The 22,941-nt window shown below is 38.9% G+C and overlaps 1 protein-coding gene across 7 annotated transcripts in view; it reads left to right on the forward strand.

Moving 5' to 3' along the window:
• The window catches only part of RP1 (RP1 axonemal microtubule associated), a 320,592-nt gene that overhangs the window by 36,573 nt on the left and 261,078 nt on the right, over positions 1–22,941 (forward strand). For all 7 annotated transcript variants that reach the window (XM_050938879.1, XM_050938878.1, XM_050938875.1 and 4 more), the window contains exon 3: positions 991–1,162. In XM_050938879.1, coding sequence (XP_050794836.1) covers positions 991–1,162 — 172 coding nt within the window. The remainder of the gene's footprint in view (positions 1–990; positions 1,163–22,941) is intronic.

Here is a 22,941-nt window from a genome sequence, read left to right on the forward strand (position 1 = left end):
GCCATAAACTAAGTAATCTTGATTTTTTCCCCTATTTCTTTATATTTTTAATGTTCAAAGGATGAAATTGCTATAAGCAACGTTCAACAGTATTATGTTCTTCATCTGTCTTTGCCACCCACAAGTTATGGCTATAAAACTTCATATAAGGTTATTTTACATTTTATAAAGTGTGGACCAAATCCTAGCCCCCAAAACTTCCAGAAACAATGGGCCTGATTCTCCTCTTGCTTACACAAGTTTTACATTGTTGTAACTTCATTAACTACAACGGAGTTTCTTCTGGTTTGCACTGGTATAACTGAAAGGGGAATCAGACTCAGCTCAACTGAACACCCATGCAGGGTGAATCTTTCACCTTCCATCTGGTAAAGATGTGATTTCTGTGTTCGGTGTCCACAAGTAGACATGAAAGAGAGAAAGGGGCACGTCACCTACAAGCTAGCAAAGCGCAATCCATGAGGCTCAAATTCCTTGTAATTGGAGGAGCAGGAAGCCAGGTCCACTACTAATTCTGTATATTTGACAGTATGCAGCCACAGACCACCCATATTAGAGTTCGGTAATATATTTTGTGGCTGAAGATTCTTCCGTTCACTGACTCATACACACACACACACACACACACACACACACACTCTCACTCAGTAATTTCATGGCCGTTGATCGTGTCTATATTGAGATAAATCCAAACTCCATTTCCAAACTCTTGAACTTCAGGGAAATATTTATCTGGATCCAAACCTTGCTTGACAGTATCATCTTCTAATATATTTACAAACTTACAAAGACACAGGAAGTGCATTACCCCATGTGGAAATAAATTCCACTGTGGAATAAAATCCAGCCCTTTTTAATAGCCTGCTGCAATGCTATATATGTACAGGGTAGAAAGTGAAGAAAAAACTATGTGGAAAGACTAAACCTGTTGTATTATTACTGTTTGTTACTGATACAGAGAAATTGATTTGTTGTGGTTTTTTCCCCCAGGTTCCTAACCTTCAGTCTCTGATCTTGTGTTCTGGGGCTATTGTGGCAGCTGGGAGAGAGCCTTTTAAACCAAGGAATTATGATCCTCACAGGTATTCACTACCTGCTAAGTTGCCAGGACTCTCCAATCGTGTGTACCCCAAAGCAAATGCCAAATCAGAGAGCAGAAATAGTAAGTTCCTTTAATTATTTTGTATTTTCTCAAGTGATTTATCTCTTTCACATTTTAATGTTAAAAAAAAGAAACCATAGCGATCTGATTGGGATCAAGAGTATTCAAGCAAGTCAGTTGAAACAAAACTATTTATTTTTGCTCAGATTTCCTCAGTAGGCATCAAAGAGATCAAAGCATTAATTTTCATTTTGGAATTCAAGTTTCTGTTAAAAATTCAGCTGGCTTACATATTTCCTTTCAAACAGAATTATTTGGACTTGTATGTGAACCTATCAAAGCATATTTTAAATGGGCTGATTGTTGCTAATCTATCCACATCATGCTTTGTGCATACTACAGCAAGGGTAAAAGAAAGCACACAGTTTGATACAGAGAACAAATGTATGTCTCCCTTCTAGCTGAACTTTCTGATGGTATTACAGCAGAGCAAATATATTATCATGCAGTGTTCAGATATTAGCTCAGTAAATGAATGGGGATATTTTGTCATATCCTTAATTTCATATGTGCCCATACCTAACTAAAGCAAACTGGGAAAAGCAAGGAAATAAGCAGTTAAGTTATTCAGTATCCGGGTGCCCTCCATGCATTTCAGCTAGTTCTTTTCCACCGCTCTGTGCCCACATGCCCCCTTATCCTGAACAATCAGTATGTAGCCTTAACTCTGTTTATTGGCCATGTGTTCATTTAAAATAGGCGTGGTGTGACTTTCATAAAGTTACAGTGTACATTGTATTGGTTTGTGTAAGTGAGGTAAACTGACTGACTATTTGTCTATCTAAAGTGCTTATATGGTTCTGCTACCATAGCATTTGATGTATCCATCCACACAACACTCAAGAGAGGTAGAGAAGTACTGACATCCCCATTGTACAGACAGGAAACTCTCACAGAGAGACTGAGGGTTACATTTATAAAAGTGATTACTGATTTTTGGATGCCTCAGTTTTTGGGTGCCCAACTTGAGACACCTTAGGAGCCTGAATTTAAGAAAGTGCTAACCACCCACTCTCTGTATTTCAGGACCCTTTAAGATTTCTTAATTTAGATACACATGATCCCGAGTCACTTTTAAAAACGTAGGCCTTAAAAACTTGCTCAAGATCACACAGAAAGTCTGGGGTAGAATGGGGACTTGAAAGTTGAACCTCCTGACTCTCAACTCATGCCCACAACAGGGCACCATACTTCCTCACATCCTTATGGCTGTGACATGTTTTTCAGTAGTGTTTGGGTAAAGTTATGTGAATAGGTGATTTCCCCTTGGCTCCTCATGGAGTTGGTACACGGGGTGCCTGATGAACTGAGGAAAAAGAGAGTGAGGATGTTGGGGAAGCCAAGAGGTGATCAGGCATGAGCGGATTTTGAGGAAGAGAACTTTGTAGAGGCAGATGAGGTCTTTCTGGAGAGCCTAAGATGTGTGGGGGAACATAGTACTTCTGTGGCAAGGCATTAGCTCGTCTAGGGCTTCCTGACATTGCTGCCTCTGCTGCTCACCAAGACACCAGCACTGTAAAGCTTCCTGAAATGCTGGAGAACCAAGGCAACAGTGCTGGAGGAGCTCATTTTCTCTGCTAATTTTCTGTGATGCTCCTGCCTTGCTGTGCTGAGGAGCCGAGGCAGCATCAACTCCCAGTGCCTCTGCACAGAGACACTAAGCTCCCATTCACACATCCCTGCCCAGTGCCCCTGCAGAATATCTCATGTCCCCAAGTCCACTCTCTTTAGTTTTTCCCAACTTCCACCCTGTAGCTCACCCTGATGTCTCTTGCCCATATGTCATCTCCTTGGTCACCAGGGCTATGTGTACAGGATAGCTGATGAGTTAAGAGAAACGAGTAGGGACATTCTGAGGCAAATGAAATGACTACAAAAATCAAAGTTGTCAATAAGTTTGTCTCTTCCATCTAAATTTTGCGTATAATCATGGCCAAGTTGGCAGCGTTAGAATATGGAAGTAGCTGACAGATCTGGAAAGTTTCATCAGCTGATATTGGGAAAATGCAGTTAAAGCAAGAGGAATAACTCTTTAAGTATTTTACTTTAAAATTCAAACTGCCCTATGTTGGATACATCATCAGGTTATACGAGGTTATATGAGTGTAAAGTTCAGAGTTTTGGGGGACTTCTGTTGTTTTCATTCCGCTTCCAGAGGCGAGTGAAGTTGAGATTTTTATTTACAGAAGTGAAAGGTCTGGTCTCTGGAATGAGAGCCAGACTGAATTTACCATCATTTCTCATTCAGTTCCTGGAAAAGCCTCTACAATGGAAACTTGAAAGAGGCAACAAATCTGGAATAGTGTGTATGTATGTAACAGTAACCCTGGCTTGAAGTGGTTTCCATTATATGTGGGGTTTACAGTATGGTTCAATTACTCTCAACACCCCCACTATACAAATTGTTCCAGCACCCTGTGACAGTGTCAAGTTATTACAAAGTAATACAAACACATTTTAGAAATACTTCACTGTGTGCAAACAAACACATTAGAAGCCTAATTTTAAGCCCATTGAAGTCAATGTGAATATTCTCATTGCCTTCAGTGGTCTTTTGACCAGGTCCTAGAGAACTGTAGCATATATGCACATTGTAACTGCATGTATAAATTAAAATGCATGATGTAAAAATCTTATTATAAATGTCTAGTTAAAAATTTAAATGTAAACATATATAGAAGTACATGCTAAGGGCCCAATTCTACAATGTTTACATACACGAGTAGTCCCTGGGACTACTCTGATAACCAAGGATTAGTCATATAAGTGAAGGGGTGTAAAATCAATTCCAGAGAGATTTACTCTTGATTGATGTATTGTAGCACCCATTAATGTTCAGGTTGTTATGTACTGCATATGCCTTTGGATCCATTAATTGCTATTAAATCATCAAGAAGTAGTAAAGGAAAAATCAGGTTCCATGCTTAATATCTTAGGGCCTAATCCTGTGAGGTCCTGTGTGCCTCCTGCAGGGTGGGAAAGAACATTCAATGACAAAGTTGATGGAGCTGGACGCATTCGGCACTTCACAGGCTTAGGACTGTAAAGATTGTAACACTGGTGTTAGAAGGATCATGTTGCAAAACAAAATAAAGAAAATTGCACCAGCAGGAAAGTTCAGTATCTACTCTTTATAAAAGTTGTGTTTTTTCTTTTTGACAAGTGCTTGGAAATGAGTTAGAGAAAACAGACACCTTACTGTAATAGTTTTTCTTTATGTTACAATAATTTGTTCAATCCCAATGCTCACAAAAAAAACAAAAAAAATTCCCAAAACCTTTCATTGAGTTCCTTTATACTAATCATACTTTGTGTTTTTTCTTTTTTCTTTCTCCTTTCTTTGCTGCCTGCCTGCTGTCTTTCGGTCTGGATTCTTATGCATGATGATTATCTTCTATACTTTCCATCTAATATTGTGAATTTGGGTGCTTTCAATATAAATGTTGAAAGTGAGTACACAAATGCCCTCAGGAGCTCAAATTTACTCAGTTTCTTCTGATAAAGGCTACAGCAATGATAACTCAGATTCTTCTTGCATTCCTGACAATTACATGGGCTTAGCAGAAAATCATTCACATGCTGGTGAAGATTTATCAATGGTGCGCTCTGAAGATGACATTGAGAAATCTGTTCATGTTAATCAAGATGGCAGTATGACAGTAGAGATGAAAGTTCGATTCAGGATAAAAGAGGAAGAAACCCTAAAATGGACAACCACTGTCAGTCGTGCTGGTGTTTCTGCTGATAAAAATATCAAGATTTGCAATTCTGCAGTAGGTGCAGAGGATCATTCATCTGATTTAAATATTTCAGCATATATAAAACCTACAGAGGCTCCAGTCTTGGAGAACTGCAATAATGATGAGAGTGACTCACTGCAGCAGATTAACACAGAAGCAACAAGTAAAGAATCAGAATCTGATTTAAGCACTTCTGATTATAAAATCTGGCAGAACTCTTCTGCAAACATGAATGTATGTAATGTATCGGAGGATAAAGTCAAACCTCATTTTCATAGGCCTCCTACACCTGGGCCAAGAAGAGTGAGACAAAAGAAAGCATTAGTTGAAAGTGTCACTGTAATATCTGACAAAAAGGTTCAGGAAAAAATGATAGGACAGTTTTCCTACAGTGAGGAAATAGAAGATGGGGAAAGCAAATCTGAGTATTGCATGGTCACTCATTCCAGCAGTAAAACATCAAGTACTAATCATTCGAAGCTTAGTGAAATAAGCAACAATGATTTATTAAAGCTTTCTTTAGAAAAGAAAAAAGAAGAAACTCTGATTAAATTAAGCCATAAAAGTAATGGTTTAAAAGAAACTACAAATACAAAGACATTAGATATGCCTGATGAAGATGGATTGTTACAGAACATTTTGGAGGAATCAGTTGTGGAGGAAGGCATGTATGATAGTTTACTATCAAGCTGCAAAGCTAATATCAGTGGCTTCATACCTTCCTCAACAATTTACCGGGCAGATAGACCTCTTTCAGCAGACACTATCAACTCTCTTCATGACCAGTGTGGAATTAAAGAAATAAAAAGATCACTGAGTTCTTTCATCAGATGCTCAGAATTGTATCAATCAAAAAGTGAAGACAAACTATGTAACCCATCTGATTTATTACTTTCTTCTCAAGGAGCCATTCACTCAGCCTGTACTGGAAACAAACAAACTAAGATGACAATGTCAACATGTACTAATGCTACTCCTGAGACTTTCAACTTTACAACAGGATCCTCTCCTACCACTGCTGAGAGTGAGAAACAATTCCACAGCAGCGCTGAATGTGATACAACCCATTCCACTGACAAAAGCCAACTTGCATCATCTAAGAGCAAAAGGAAGAAGAAGAAAAAGAGAAAATCACCATCTCATTATCTGGAACAAGGTGTACATTTGCACCAAAATCAGCAATATGACGAGACTGCAGAGGAAGGAACTTTTAAGAGTGAGGAAATGTCTCATGATATGTGCATCACAAGCGAAAGTGTGCAGAAATCTACAATGCAAATTAGAGATACTTATTCTGAAACATGTCAGAAAAGAGCAATGGCATTTCATGTCAGAAACGGTGATGAATCTATCAATTCAAACAAAAACTTATGTCCTGAAAATGAGTTATATTCCCAGGTTTCTGTGGAACTTCAACAAAATGAGTTATCATTTAGTAAGAAAACAAAAGCTAATAGACAACTGAACAATGTAAAATCCAAATCAGCCAAAAAAATTAGTTTGCCACTATCTGCAAAATGTGAAGATAGCCTGATAGAGGAAAAAGCTGATTCAAAAAGTGAAACTGAACACAGCCAAAATACACCAGGTACTGAAAAAGAAGGCATATGTCACTGCACTAATTCTGTAAAACAGACACACAATTCTCTAATGACATCAAAGCTATTGTCAGAAATAGCTAATGGTAATAACCTTGAAAGAGAAAAGGACAATGTTATTTCTGACAGTTCATACAAATCTTCAAAGAAAGAGAAAAAACAAAAAAAGAAGAATCTAAGTACAACTGAAAGTAAAATGCATATATCAGATGGCAATAATGCACTGGATGCTCTGAAACAAGAGGATTTTTCAGATGGGATTGCTGAGTATTCACTTGAAAGCTATGTCCAAAACTGGCTGCAAAATGCATTTCCAAATGCTGTTTTGCCTCCAAACAAATTAGCTCCCATAAATAAAAAGGAACGGAATGTAGCAAATACTAAACTTTGTCATTCTACTATGGAAAATATCAAAACTCTCTCAGATAAAGAAACTAAGGTTATAGCAAATAAAGTGCACATAACTGGAAAACCCAATCTGATTGAACAACATCTACTGAAAAAGCCAATGGAACCTCTCAGTGAAATGGGAGCTATAGAAGAATCAGCCAAATGGTTATATGGAAGACAAATTGGCTCTTTGACCTGTGCTGATACAAGTATAATGAAAGAGGTCAAATATTTACTACAGTCAGATTTCCAACATGATGCTAAGCTACAAGTGTTCAATGAAATGCATGAAAATGATAAAAAGAAGTTGCAATCAGATATGAATACTCAAGATATAAGTCCAAATCAGAGCATAAGTGCTGAGGTTGCTGTTCAAGTTGATTCCAAAATTTTCAGGAAGACTGAAATTGATGCTCAGAAGGATTGCTTGTCTGATATGTTGCTACAGCAACTACAATCAGCTATGCTCGGCATTCAAAAGGCTCATACTAGATGTACAGAAAAATCATGTGGTCCTACAGATTTTTCTTCTCCTTCATTACTTGGATCTTCCCCCAGTCTCCTCTTAGCTTGGCTACTTGTACTGAATCTAAAAGAGAGTTTGAATGGCATGTGCAAAGGTGATATACTAAAAACTACCTGTAGCTGCTCTGAAATATTTTCATTGTTACAATTTCTAAAACAAATTGCAGTCACAGAAGAAGCTGAGGACCTGAAGGATGCTGTCTCAAATTTGCAAGAATCGACATCAAATAATGTATTACACTCTGGGAGCAGAATAGAAACACAGGACTCTGCACATTGTCATGAAAATCCTTTCGTAGTTGAAATTCAGAACTTGCCAAACTTTCATGAAAGTGAAAACCCAAATAAGATCTGCATTCCAAAGGACAGTACAAATTCTGAGGAGAATGCTGATGTACAAGAGCTGATTGAAGAATTTGAATGCTCTGATATACAGAAAGATCCCAATGCATCAGCAGAGACTTCAGATCTAAACGACTTGAATGTTCACAAAATATTGTCAGACAGAAAATACGTGAATGCTAATTCAAATAATTGTAGTCTTACTTCAAATGTAGAACTATCTGAAGAAAATGAAGAAGAGGCTGACAGTTCATTACAAGAATTGCAAGATAAAGCCACAGATACATCATTCAATAATGAAGAATCAGGGACTTCAGAAGAGCCTAACTCAACTGTTCATAGTATAACTTCTAATGATAAAGATAATATTTTAGATGGAGAAATTTCGGAGGTAGAAGATAAAAAAGACATTATGCAGCTTGACAACAATAAAAACGCAGGACAGCAAGATGGCACAGAAAAACCAAATGAGCAGTATAAATTAGTTGCAGAAACCTCTACAGAATGTGACTGTGAGGAAGACTCTGTACAAGAAGAAAAGAAAGAAAATGGGACTTGTGAAGAAACCCCTGAGAGATTATCTACACCATCACCGTTATCTTTTAGTTATGAGTCTAAGCAAATTACAGAATTGGACATAACTGAAGTGGAACAGAAATTGCAAGTAAAACTGATAGTAAAAGAACTGGAGAATGGAACGCATTCAAATCCTTCTTTTGAATTAAAAAAATGCTTTAAAAGCCCTGCTACTTCAGACTGGTCAGATTATAGACCAGATACTGATGACAGTGATTACTATTATAGGGCATCCAGTGATTTCACCAATGAAAGTGGGGAGGAAGCAATATATGAAAAACAGTATAATACTGGTTACGTTAAAAGAACTATTGAACAGCTTTATGGTAAAGCAGAAGCCTCCTTTAAGCCTACCCTTCACACGGTACTTCCATATAAGTCTAAAGTTCTTCAAAAGGACTCTGAAGAATCCCAATGTACAATTATGAAAAAAAACTCTGCCTTTTGTCAGGAACATAATTCTTGCTTTGTTGAGAAAATATCAAGGTCTTCACTTATATCACACGAAAGTCTGGAAGAAATAAACAAAGACAACAATACATGGAGAGGAGAGAATTTTTCTTCACCAGCACCACAGTTTAGTCTTAATGGAGAGAAGGTGTATTACAGTGATAACTGCTCAGTGCGATGTACAAAGCAATATTGTCAGTGTGGTGTACCTGCTGATGAAGATGAAGGAATATTGATTGATAAAGGCAAGTGGCTTCTTAAAGAAAATCATTTGGTGAGAAGATCACCACCTGAAAAGACTGGAATGTATGGCAATTTGGACACAAGTTCAGCAGACACAGCGTTTGACAACAATAGTGATGATGTTCCATACTCCCACTTCGCAAATCTGAATCAGTATCCACCACACAATGAAATATCTTCTTCAGAACCTGAAGACGTGGTTAAACCCTCTGAAAGTGGATGCCACTACTTCATGATGCCTCACAATAGTGATTCAGAGCCTTTTCCTGATTTGAGTCTGAAAAGCAAACCTACCTTCAGGGATGACACTCCTTTTCTTCATGCAATAAAGAAAGAAAACAACAATTTGTCATGCACGGTATGCACCACTTCCACGAATCTTTGTACAGAGACTAAAACCAATTATCCAGCCTTTACATCTATGGAATTTAGATTACCTGACAATAAGGTGCATCCTCTGGAAGAGCCTTTAAATGATAAACCTATACAAACCCAACCAACTAATGACAGTAATGCCAACAGGGGAGCTCTGGAGGAACAAGATTCTCTGGATAAGCTTCATGCTATTTGTGGACAACATTGTCCAATATTGATGGCCATCATAAAACCAGTTAATGAGGAAAACAGAGGATATGCCTACCGAAAAGCATCTGACATTGAGAACCAATTTGGCCTACACTTAATTGCCAAAAAATATCAACATTTGCTCTGGCCAAGCAAAGATTTAATAAGAGACAAAAATAATCATGTGATTCTGAAGAACAACTGTATTAATAAGATTGCCAGTAATATTTTTAATAGATTTTATGCTAATAACACCTTAGATTTCATTAATGGAAATAGCTTTGAGATTCTTGTATCCTCAGGTCTAGGAGAAAAAAACGAGTTAAAGATGTTGTATGCGATGGAAGATATGAATATAAATGCACAGGAGATCAGCAATCATGAAAATAATGTGTTCAAACGAGTACTCAATGATATAACAGTAAGTACCAATAATAAGCTACCTGATACAAAGCAAAAAATATGCCAATGCTCGAGAGTTAGCCTAATTCAAATTCTTGAAGAAAAATCTGCTCCCTTGTTGACAGATCCAGCAGAAGGCTGCCATTCTGAAACATTTCACAACTGTGACATTATCTTAAATAACACTGAATGTAATGCTTCTGAAAATTTGGAAGAGGAAAATGCCTTTGCTACAGAAGAAGAAACTCTCTTTTGTGTAACATACAATAAAAGCAGCAATGAAGAGAAAGGCACATAATAAAGATATTGGGACATCTATAACATTACATTGGTGAAAACATCTGTAAGAAAAAAAATCATATAATCCACCCTTGTGGACCATGCCATTGAGTGTGATGCACAGGCCTAGCATGTTTACACTTTTACAGCATTGCAGAAAGACAGGTAATTGCCTAGATTTTTTTTTTGTAGAAAATAGTGCAGAATCAGTAACTAACCTTCTGTGACAGTGATGTAATCTTTTTTAAAAAAATCAGTTTTCCTCATTAATGCCATTGTATCTTTTGCTTAGAGAGAGTCTGTAACATTCCAACTGTCTTCTCTGAGAAAAATCAGCTAGTACCTGTTAGAATGAAGAGTTTTGTAACCACATATCCACCCACGCTCCAAGATAAACTTCTTATACTTTAGAACGTTTTTAGAGAAAAGCTGGGAATGATCTTGCACACTGTTTTGTCTAAACTGCAAAATAAAATACAGTGGTTCATTTGGTCAATGAAAAGTAGAAAACTATTGTTCAGATGCTTTATTACAATGAAAAATAACAGACGGTTGTCATGGTAGTTGTGTGTGGGTTTTGAAACCAAGGTTAAAACAGAAAGGCCAGCCATTTATGTCTGTTAAAGACCAAACTCAGAAGAGCTGGCATCAGGGTGAATAAAATAAACTTTTCTGCATCATCTAAGACCACCATATCTTAGGTGAGATTTGCCTCTGTGGGAATGGAGCAATGCTTCTGCCTCTGTTATCCACTAGGATTTTACAAAGGGGAACAGCCTTGAAACAAGATGGAGTTCCACAGGGAGTCACCAGCAGGAACTTTTCAGAGAAGATGCTGGGTTAGTGGAGTTCCTGGCTGTCCTGGCTTCACTTCCTTCTCAGGCAGCCCTGCCCTCTTCTGAGGCTATGCCAGCTCCTTACAGCCCTCTGCCCATAGTACGTGAAGATGCAGTCACTTTGACCCCACTCCACAAAGGTACTTAGGCACCCAAGTTTCACGTTTTGGTACCCATGTCCTTTGGCTCCACTGCGATCCACAAAACTCCTGTGAACACTGTAGGTGCCCAAGCTTCTGCCTAGGGGATGTGCACTGGTGCCTCGCTCAACATCCAGGTGCTAATCTCCTGCCCCAGAGTGATCGACAAATGCCTAACGTGCACACAGGGCCTGACCCAGAAGGTGTGACTGTTCAAGTATTTGCTCACATTGGAACAAATACTTTGGGCCAGAGAGATCGACTCCATTGTTTCATGGTTAAGATGCCCATCCTATCCTAGGAGGTGGGAGACCAGGGTCCTTTCCCCCTGCTCCAATCATTCTTTCATTATTTATCCAAAGTGGAACAGCTTCAACAGGAGAGACTGAAGGAGCCCTGCATCAGAATATCCCACAGCTCGGTAGTTAGCGAACTCATCTTAACAGGATTTGAACAGGAGTTGAACTTGGGTCTCCCAGATAAGTTCACTAACCACTGAGCTAAATGGGTTAGCTGCCTTATTCCAGGAGACTGATTCTGATTCATGGATTGCTTAGCAGATATAGGCACCTCCTTGCAGCCCCAACTTAAGTGCCTATCTCAGAGAGAGAGGAGAGGGGTTTGTCAGCATCTCTCATTGTCTAGGTTAGGCAGATCCCTGCCTAGCATGCTGGCTCTTGTGGATTGCATTCTAGGGTGCCTAGACATGCAAATAAGTCTTTCTGGATAGCAGTGAATTTCGGTGAAAGGTGCCATGATGCCCAGCAATGCATGGCCTAAGTCCCTTAGTGGATCTGAACCTTTTTACCATTGCAAATTGTATTCTTGTACTCATTCTGAATCTATGGCCCTCAATCAACCTTTACCAAGGATAAATCTGGCCCAGTACTAGAGCATGCTACAATATTTTAATGCAGCTAATCCTAGCAAGAAACACTGGGTATTATTCTTTTTAAATTGCCATTCATTTTATTATTTCATTAATGATCTGTCCTATAAATGTGATCCATACTCATTTTTCTTTTGTAAATATGATAAACTAGTAGATGGATAGGAGTATAATTTAATGTATTTCAGGATGTTTCATTCTATTCTGAAAAATAAGGACACCTGTTTATAGAATATTTTTGCTTTTTCATGTAATTTCAAAATGTAAAACTGGAAAAAAAAACCATAACTATAGTGAATATTGGAGTCCTGAGGCCAGATTCTAATACCCTTACCCATGTTGAACAGTACCTTTATCCAGTGCAGTCCCACTGAAGTCAGTGGGACTGCTTGTGGAGGAAGGCCCTACTGAACAGGAGTCACATTAAGAGAATTTGGCCTGTGCGTACTCTCTGAAAGTCCGGTGGCAGCTATATCTTTCTGTAAATATTTGATATTTTTCTATTGTTTTGAAGCTATATTTATCTGTGAGTTTCTTTGTATTCTGTAAAATAAATCAGTATTAAAATAATTGGAAAGAACATTGTGCTATTGGTTAATATATTTAAGAAGAATCCAAGACACTAAATAACAAACTAACTCTCAAATTATTTTGTCCTTTCCCCCAATTCTGCTGCCAATTACCATGTTCTATTGGGTTCCTCAGAAGTCTTTTGGGACTGCCTAATGAAGAGTATAGATGTTTTTCAGCTGCTTACATCTTAATTTACAAACAAAACATTGTTAAAAATGTTGTTTGAAAGTGTTTCAGTGGAATCCAGCCAGTACTCAAAAGCAATAGTCTATGTATAAAGCTTCCAAAAAACCTGACTGTGAGAATGGCTGGAAATGAAGAGTTAAGCAATCCAGCAACTTTTTCATAGTCATATAGTCTTTCATCATGTACTATCACAAATCCTGGATTTACACCACCCAGTCACCCATACCTTAATTTATTTGGACTTCCAAAAGCTTTTGACAAAGTTGCTCACAAGAGATTACTAAGAAAACTAAGTAGTCAGGGGATGAGAAGTAAAGTTCTGTCATGGATTAGAATCTGGCAAAGAGACTGAAACCAAAGGGTGAAATCTTGGCTTCACTGAAGTCAGTAGGGTTTTTGCCACTGATTTCAGTGGGACAGAATTTTACCCAAAGAGAGAGAATAAATGGACAATTCTCAGCGTGGCCAAAGGCTAATAGTGAGATGTTCCAAGGATCCATATTAGGCAGATCTCAACCAACTCAGAGAAATAGTAGACAAGGTCCCTTGGAGAGACCAGTTAGGAAGAAAAGGAGTCAAAGAGGGCAGGCAGTTCCTAAAAGATGTAATACTAGAGACTCTACATCAACCTCTCTGGTGCAGAGGAAAGATAAGAAGAGCCCCAGGAAAACCAATGTGGCTGCACAAGGAGCTTTTTAGCTATGTAAAAACCCAAAGGGATACATACAGGAAATGGAAGGAGGGGCATGTCACCAAGGAAGTGTACATGGGAATAGCATGAGTGCATAGGGACAAAATCAGGAAAGCCAAGGCAAGGAATGAGTTACAACTGGAAAGAAATGTTTGAGACGACAAGAAGGGGTTCTACAAATATATCAGAAGAAAAGAAAGATCAGGAATGGTGTAGGTCTGCTGCTCAATGGAGAAGGTCAACTGGTAATGGAAGATGATAAGAAGGCAGCACTGCTCAGTGCCTATTTTGCTTCAGTCTTCACACAAAAAATACCATGACTGGACCACTAGTGAAGTTATTATAGACAATAAATGGGAAGGGATGTAGATCAGGATAAGTAAAGAACACATCAGAGATCTTCTGACTAACTTGAATGAATTGAAGTCAGCTGGACATGATGCTATTCACCCCAAGATGCTGAAAGAATTAGCTGAAGAATTCTCAGAGCTACTGGCAATAATATTTGCAAACTCATGGATGACAGGAGAGGTCCCAGAAGACTGGAGAAGGGCTAACATAGTGCCCATCTTTAAAAAAGGGGAAAAAGGAGGAGCTGGGGAACTATAGACCAGTCAGTTTGACCTCGATACCTGGGAAACTATTAGGACAATGACTAAAACATTCAATTTGCAAATACCTGGAGGATGAAAGGGTGATCACTAGTAGCCAGCCTGGATTTACCAAGAACAAATCATGCCAACCAGCTTGATTTCCTTCTTTGACAAAGGAACTGGTGGATAGGGGAATGTGGTGGACATAATGTAAGTGGATTTCAGCAAGGCTTTTGACATAGTTCCCCATGACATTCTCATAAGTAAGCTGGAGAAATATGGGTTTGGTAGAACTGCTATTAAGTGGATACGTAATTGGTTAAATAACAACAAACAAAGAGTTACAATTAATGAAATGATATCAAATTGGAAGAAGGTCTCAAGTGCGGTTCCACAGGAATCTGTTCTGAGGCCAGTGTTATTAACTTCTTTATTAAGGCCCTGGATGTAGGAATAGAGAGCATACTGATCAAATTTGCAGATGACACAAAGTTAGGGAGGGTTGCAGAAACTTTGGAGGACAGAGCTAAAATTCAAAGGGATCTTGATAAATTGGAGAACGGAGCTATAGACATCAATATGAAATGAAACAAAGAAAAATGTAAGATGCTACACTTAGGGAAGAAAAACCAAATGCACAAATACAGAATGGGGGGTAACTGGCTTGGCAGCAGCACTGCTGAGGATGATCTGGAAGTTGTAGTGGATCACAACCTCAAAGTGAGTCAACAAGGTGATGCTGTTGCAAAAAAAGCAATGCAATTTTAGGTTGCATTAACGGAGGCATAGCATGCAAGTCAAGGGAGGTGATGGTACTACTCTCCTTGGCACTGATTAGGCCTCAGATGGAGCACTGTCCATTTTGGTCACCAATGTATAGAAAGGATGTAGAGAAACTGGAAAGGAACCAGAGGCAAGCAACAAAGCAATATGAGCAAAGGCTGAGGGAACTGGGTATGTTTAGTTTAGAAAAGAAGAGCTTAAGGGAGGACATGATACTTGAAAGGCTGCCGTAAAAAGACAGAGAAATATTGTTTTCTCTTGCCACAGAGGGCAGGACAAAAGGCAATGTGTTCAAATTACAGCATAGCAGATTTAGATTAAATGTCAGGAAAAACTTCCTAACTAAGAACAGTAGGATAATGGAACAGACTGCCTAGGGAAGTCGTGGAAGCTCCTTCACTGGAGGTTTCAGAAGGAGGCTGGATGGCCATCTGTCCTGGATGGTTTAGACACAACAAATCCTTTATTTTAGCAGGAGATTAGATTAGAGGCCCTTGTAGTCCCTTCAAACCCCATGATTCTATGATTCTAAATTGCAGCAGACTGCTAGGAATAATTTGAACTACTCATATGTATTGCTTGGCTCTGTAAAATAACTGACAAAGAACTGGAGAGTCATTGTGGATGTCTCAGAGAACATTCTACTCAATGTGAAGTGGCAATCAAACAGCAAATGAAATATGTGAAGGATGGGATAGAAAATAATACAGAAAATATTGTAATGTCTGTATATAAATTAGGGCTGCCAAGCGATTAAAAAATTAATAGCAATTAATCACGTGATTAATTGCGATTTTAAACAATAATAGAATAGCATTTATTTAAATATTTTTGGGTGTTTTCTACATTTTCAAATATATTGATTTCAATTTCAACATGGAATACAAAGTGTACAGTGCTAATTTTATATTTGTTTTTTATTACAAATAATTACACTGTAAAAAAACCAAAAGTAATATTTTTCAATTCACCTCATACAAGTACTGTAGTGCAATCTCTTTGTCTTGAAAGTTGAACTTACAAATGTAGGTTTATGTAAAAAATATTACTGCACTCAAAAATAAAACAATGTAAAACTTTAGAGCCTACAAGTCCACTCAGTCCTACTTCTTGTTCAGCCAATCGCTCAGACAAACAAGTTTTTTTACATTTACGGGAGATAATGCTGTCCGTGTCTTGTTTACAATGTCACCTGAAAGTGAGAACAGGTGTTCACATGGCATTGTTGTAGCTAGTGTCGCAAGATATTTACGTGCCGGATGTGCTAAAGATTCATATGTCCCTTCATGCTTCATCCACCATTTCAGAGGACACGCATCCATGCTGATGATGAGTTGTGCTTGATAACTATCCAAACAGTGTGAACTGACACACATTCATTTTCATCATCTGAATCAGATGCCACTAGGAGAAGGTTGTTTTTTGTCTTTTTTGGTTTGTTTTTTTGGTGCTTCGGGTTCTGTAGTTTCTGCATCGGAGTGTTGCTCTTTTAAGACTTCTGAGAGCATGCTCCACACCTCATCCCTCTCAGATTTTGGAAGGCACTTGAGATTCTTAAACCTTGGGTCGAGTGCTGTAGCTATCTTTAGAAATCTCACATTGGTACCTTCTTTGCGTTATGTCAAATCTGCAGTGAACATGTTCTTGAAACAAACATGTGCTGGGTCATCGTCTGAGACTGCTATAACATGAAATATATGGCAGAATGTGGGTAACACAGAGCAGGAGACATACAAGTCTTCCCCAAGGTGTTCATTCACAAATTTCATTAACTCATATTTTTTAACATTAATATTTATATATTTATATAAATATTAATATTTGTTGTATTTTTGAGTGCAATGATGTGACAAAAAAAATCTGCATTTGTAAGTTGCACTTTCACGATAAAGAGATTGCATTACAGTACTTGTATGAGGTGAATTGAAAAATACTATTTCTTTTATCATTTTTTACAGTGCAAATATTTGTAAGCAAAAATAACAATATAAAGTGAAAGCAGCAAAGAATCCTGTGGCACCTTATAGACTAACAGACATTTTGGAGCATGAGCTTTCGTGGGTGAATACATGCATCTGAGGAAGTGGGTATTCACCCACAAAAGCTCATGCTCCAAAACGTCTGTTAGTCTATAAGGTGCCACAGGATTCTTTGCTGCTTTTACAGATCCAGACTAACACGGCTACCCCTCTGAATATAAAGTGAGCACTGTACACTTGATATTCTGTGTTGTAATTGAAATTAATTTATTGGAAAATATAGAAAAACATCCAAAAATATTTACTAAATTTCAATTGGTATTCTATTGTTTAGCAATACAATTAAAACTGTTATTAATAATGAGTACTTTTTAAAATTGCGATTAATTTTTTTGAGTTAATCGCATGAGTTAACTGCGATTAATTGACAGCCCTAATATAAATTGATACTGCACCCTCATCCAGCACACCATATTCACTTCTGGTCAGCCTATGTTAGGCTTGATCTACACTACAGAGTTAGGTTAACATAAGGCAGCTTACGTCAACCTAAATATGTAAGTGCCTATGCTACAACGGTGCTCCCACCAACGTAAGTCACCCACTTCACCGACCTAATAACTCCACCTCTGCAAGAATCGTAGTGCTTTGGATGATGTAGTTAGGGCAACGTAGTGTCTGTGTAGACACTATGTTGCTTACATCAACTGTTGGCTGTCAACCCCACACATGGGGCTCATAGCTGGGTCCCTCCCCACCCTGGTGCTGACAGCCCTGGGCGCCGGGCTCATAGAGCTAGGCCACACTTCCTGAGCACTGACCATCTGAGCTATCAGCCAGGTGCTGGGCTCACAGCTTGGGTTGTCAGTGCCGGGGAAGGGGGAGTCCTGGTGTGAGTCCAGCGCCCGGCTGACAGCTTAGGCTTGTCAGCACCGGGCTGCAGGGCTCCAGCTGTCAATGCTCCACAGTGCCCCACTTCAGTCAGTGGAAGTGCTCTGGGTGAGGACACGCACCACTGACAGAAGGAGCACAGTGTGAATGGGAACCACTGCTCTAATTCCTGTGATGGCTGTACAGTGACTTAACTTTGTAGTGTAGACAAGGCCTAGAAAAGAAATTGCAGGAATAGAAAAGGCCCAGAGATGTGTGGTGAAAATGTGAGAGGGCTGGGCTGAGTAGAGGTTTGAAAATGATGGGGCTGTTTTGTTTAAAGAGAGTGAAGATAAGAAGGGACATGACAGAGATATACAAAACAATGACTGGTATTGAGAATAGGATGCTTCTATTCACCCTTTCTCATCTTACAAGAACAATAGAACACCTAAGGAAATTGAAAGGAAACACATTTAAAGCTATGGAAATTTCTTTTATACAGGGAGTATTTGTAATCTGTTAAACTCATTGCAACAAAATATCCAGTATCAATACGAGCAGCTTCTCAGGATTGAAAAAAAGATTAGACATTTATAGGATTAAGAATAAAAAAATAATGGATACAAACATTTGTGCTTCAGTGCACAAGACAGTCACTAATTGGTTGACAGTTTATGCCATAATTGTCCATTAAAGAGTTTCTTGAACCTTCCCCCAAAGCCTCTGGTACTGGCCACAGACTTAGACTGGATCCTAGACTAAATGGACTACTGGTGTGACAGTTTTTATGTTACTCCATTTCTAGGAGCTTAGAAACTTCAACAGCTTATAAGGCTCAACAAAAGTGTGGGCAAAACTAGGTTCAGGAGATGAAGGCATGGAGAGTGTTTTAATTCAATGTGTTTTAATAATCATTTACCAATCAATCGATAATGTAGTGGGAACAGCAGCAATCACTTTGGTTAAGGTTGGTTGCACAATGGTTTCCAACCTAATTCTTTGGTTTTGATTATTTTTAACTTTTCTTCAACTCTACAGGTGACGTTTTCCACCTGTTCCAGAAGGTGATTTTTTTGGGTAACTGCCTTAGAGCTGAAATGGTTGGGTATTAAAAAGGCTGTTGACTGTTTTCACTTCCTTTGTTCTGAAAAATGGTTGAAGAGCTTTTGCTCATATTTTCCAAAGACCAGTGCCTGGACAAAGTTAGCTTGAAAAGTTTTGGGTGACTGAAAATAGGGTACTAGAAAGGAAACCACCACACATCGTGGGCTATAATGTTCACTGCTACCCCCCATTATGATAAATTGGAGATACAGTCTGCTGATGGGTAAGATGGTTCTGTGTATATAAATCATAAGTAATACAATCAATAGCTAATGAAGGATTACTAATTTCTCAGAAATGGTATATTCAGTTTGAGAACACAGAACATGTTCTCAGTGAATGGTTTGCTATATTTTGTCAATTACCAATACCCAGTTCAAAAAAACATGTTTTCCATTACTTTTATGAATGTCAAAAGGAGCCAATGCAATTTTATTGCTTAACATATCATTCTTAAACACGTTTCCTTTAACTTTGATAGCACTGATATCGTCAAATGGCATTAGTCCAATTACCATATTAATCCACTGTAAGAATTAAGGGGATTATTTAATGAAGCCAAAGCTTTAACCTTAATCATCGGAATTAAGCTGAGTTGTCAGGTACACGTGTATAGCCTGTCTTGCACATTGTACAGCTATGTTGACTTAATGCTTATAAATGAGGCCAACATGCAGGATTAAGGAGGGGTGCTATATAGTTGGCTTTAATCAGAGCATACTCACGCAACCACAGGAAAGGACAACATTTCTGATAACAGTGCAAACTTTATAGACTCTGAGATAAATTCAGACATGGTGAAAGCATATTATACCAGTTTTTAATGTGGACCATATTTTCCTCTATTGTTGCAGAATGTGATTCTGCTATTTGCTTCTCTTGCTCCCTTTTCTTTCTTGCAGTTTCTGTTCTTGTTGCTGTGCTGTTGGCTATTCTTGAACTTTTTTGACCTTTTTAGTTGAATGAGATCTTTCAAATAAGGATCTATATACACCATGAAAAAAAAACCCACTTTGTAGTGTATCCTGGGTTCAGAAGATATGATTTCTTCTGCACTGTCTCCATTTAATGTCTTCAAACTGTGACAGTTCTTGAAGGATGGGAGTTTAACCTGACATTGAGTGTCTATTCAGAAGTTTGTTTTGTAATTTAATAATGACAATATAATTATTTAGCTGAGCCTTTGGCGCCCATATATATAAAAGTACTCAGAAAACTCAGCTGATATTCAGGGGCAAACTGCATCCATTTAAAAAATTAATGAATGCTAGATTGCAGTCTTTAATTCTTGTAATAAGTGCATATCTCATGCAAGAGTGAAATTTTTAGATCTCTATTTTTAAGCAATCTATAAACTCCCGTATTCTGTCCCGTTACACATTATTTCAATACTTTGTACTTATGCTGTCTTTACACCATGGACCTCAAAGCATGTTAGAAACCAATAACTTAATCCTAGAACACTGCTGTGAGGTGAATATTCTGGCAAAACTGTGAAAAGAATAAATTCATTAAGAGAGGCTATCTCATGGATATAGCCTCCATGGGAGAGGTTAAAGCCCCTACTGGCATCCAAATAGGGTTAATGGTGAAGGCCAAATCCTCAGCCAAAGCTGAAGGCATCAGAATGTCCTAAATAAAGTTGAACAAATGTTGTTCTGTTGCACAGAGTGAAGTAGTATGTGGAGACGCGATGCAGGTGTATGAAATAGAGCTAGTGCTTTGAGAGCTGTGGGAAAGTCCATCCACTGAAGCATGGGGAGAATCATTTAGATGGAATGGAGGCAGGCAAGGGTACCAAATGTGTTGTGAGCAGAGCATTCATAACTAGGTGGTGTCACCAGCCAATCCCCTTCACATATTGAGACAGAGCAGCCACAGATGCTACTGCAACCCTGAGCTTACAATAGTGCTGTGGAATGGCTCTGCAGCCAATCAATGGACATCAGGAGCATTACTGTAATGGTTTTCCAAAACACCCAGTGCATATCCCATTTACTCAGCCGTTGTGGAATAAATACAATTTGTTTAGTCACTTAAATTAGGAATTTAGACAAATTGTACCACAACCTCTTTAATAAAGGGGAGTTTACAGGAGCAGCATAACACTAGGGGGAGAGAGATATGTCCCCCTCCATATTTCTATTATCCTGTTGAAGGCTGTCTGAAAACAACTCTTGGTTTCCCCCAACATTTTTGTGTGTGTCATTTGCACCATTGGTTTACAACACCTATTGTCTCAAGGCAGTGCTTCCTTTGAAATATTGCAAAACAGAAGAAGATGTTTTTGAGTGCCAAAGTGTTCTATTGACTGATGGCCAGAGCTTTTAAAAGAACTTAGGTGTTGCTCGCACAGGGATAGTTAAGCACCCTAGAGTATGTCTACACTACCCGCCGGATCGGCGGGTAGTGTTCGATGTATTGAGGATCAATTTATCGCATCTCATCTGGACACGATAAATCGATCTGCTAATCGACGCCCATACTCCACCTCGGCAGGAGGAGTAAGCGGAGTTGACGGGGGAGCCGCAGCAGTTGACTCACTGCCGTGAGGACGGCCAGATAAGTCGAACTAAGATACTTTGCGTAGCTGAAGTTGGTATCTTAGATCGAACTCCCCCGCTAGTGTAGCCCAGGCCAGCCCGCCAGCCAGCTGCGCAGGGAGCCATGGAAGCAAACCAAGAGTGAAATGCTGAGAGGTTGAGGAGAGGCAAAGGGCTTAGGCACTTAAGTTGCTGACCTGATGCATCTGGCTGACAGGCCAGAGGTAGGTGCTTCCCTCTGCTCGAGATTCTCAGACGTGAACCTTCTCCTGGATTTAGGTCACCCCTAGTTAGTTGATGCCCTACAGGTTTAAAACATCTCTCTTTTTCTCTGTCTCCTAGTCACCCAAGACACCTCTTTCAAGCTCATCTTGTGTTTCCCTGTGCCACCCCACCTATTAGCGGCCTACATCCAGCCCTCCTGCTATGGGCTCTGACAAGTATTGGGTCTTAGGTGTGCTTAGAAGAAGGAGTACCCTGTCTAGTTTAAAAATTTTGCTCTGGAACCTCAAGGGCTTTGGCCTGACTTTTGCTGCTGCCATCTCCAAGGTACTTAGGCTGCTTTGAAATTGCTGACCAGTGGAAACTTGGGTGCCTGGGGTCTTCAGCACCTAGGGACTCGGGTGGTACCTGAGCTGCAGCTTTTAAAATGTCAGTGGCACCACCATGATGGATTTAGGAGCCTATCTGCCAGTTTAGGCACCTAAATCCCTTTAAAAATCTGACCCATCTTTTTCACAACATAACAGAGTAAGTCTCATCCACACAGACTAAAAATAGATTGTGGTATTTTGGTATAAGATGGTAAGGGTGTGACAGAATAAAATGTATATTATTTACTGATTACTTCACACTTTAAAAATACAACTCTGTGCCCTAAAACATAGCTGCTAGTGTCTCAGCCTGCCAGTTGTCATTTTGCATGATACCACCATTACATGATATAATTCTGAGTGACAGCCATGGCACATATTCTTAAAGAATTGAATGGATTGTGGGTGTGATAAATACACAGACTCATACTACAATCAGAACACTGTCAGTGAGAGAAGCAGTGAACCAAAATGGCTAGGGGAGTTGGCACTTAACTAGTCTCTGGAGTTCTATGAGAAATAAGTTTTACTGATGCTTTTAATCTTCCACATCCATCCATGCTCAGTGCAAAAGCCAGGAACTATGTACGTACTGTAGTTAAATATAGGCTAAGCCAGGGGTCGAAATATAGGCTAGGCCAGGGGTCGGCAACCTTTCAGCAGTGGTGTGCCGAGTCTTCATTTATTCACTCTAATTTAAGATTTTGCATGCCAGTAATATATTTTAACGTTTTTAGAAGGTCTCTTTCTGTAAGTCTATAATATATAACTAAACAATTGTTGTATGTAAAGTAAATAAGGTTTTAAAATGTTTAATAAGCTTCATTTAAAATTTAATTAAAACACAGAGCCCCCCGGACCAGTGGCCAGAACACAGGCAGTGTGAG

The sequence above is a fragment of the Gopherus flavomarginatus genome, chromosome 2 (genome assembly GCF_025201925.1).
Source record: "Gopherus flavomarginatus isolate rGopFla2 chromosome 2, rGopFla2.mat.asm, whole genome shotgun sequence".
Taxonomy (NCBI): domain Eukaryota; kingdom Metazoa; phylum Chordata; order Testudines; family Testudinidae; genus Gopherus; species Gopherus flavomarginatus.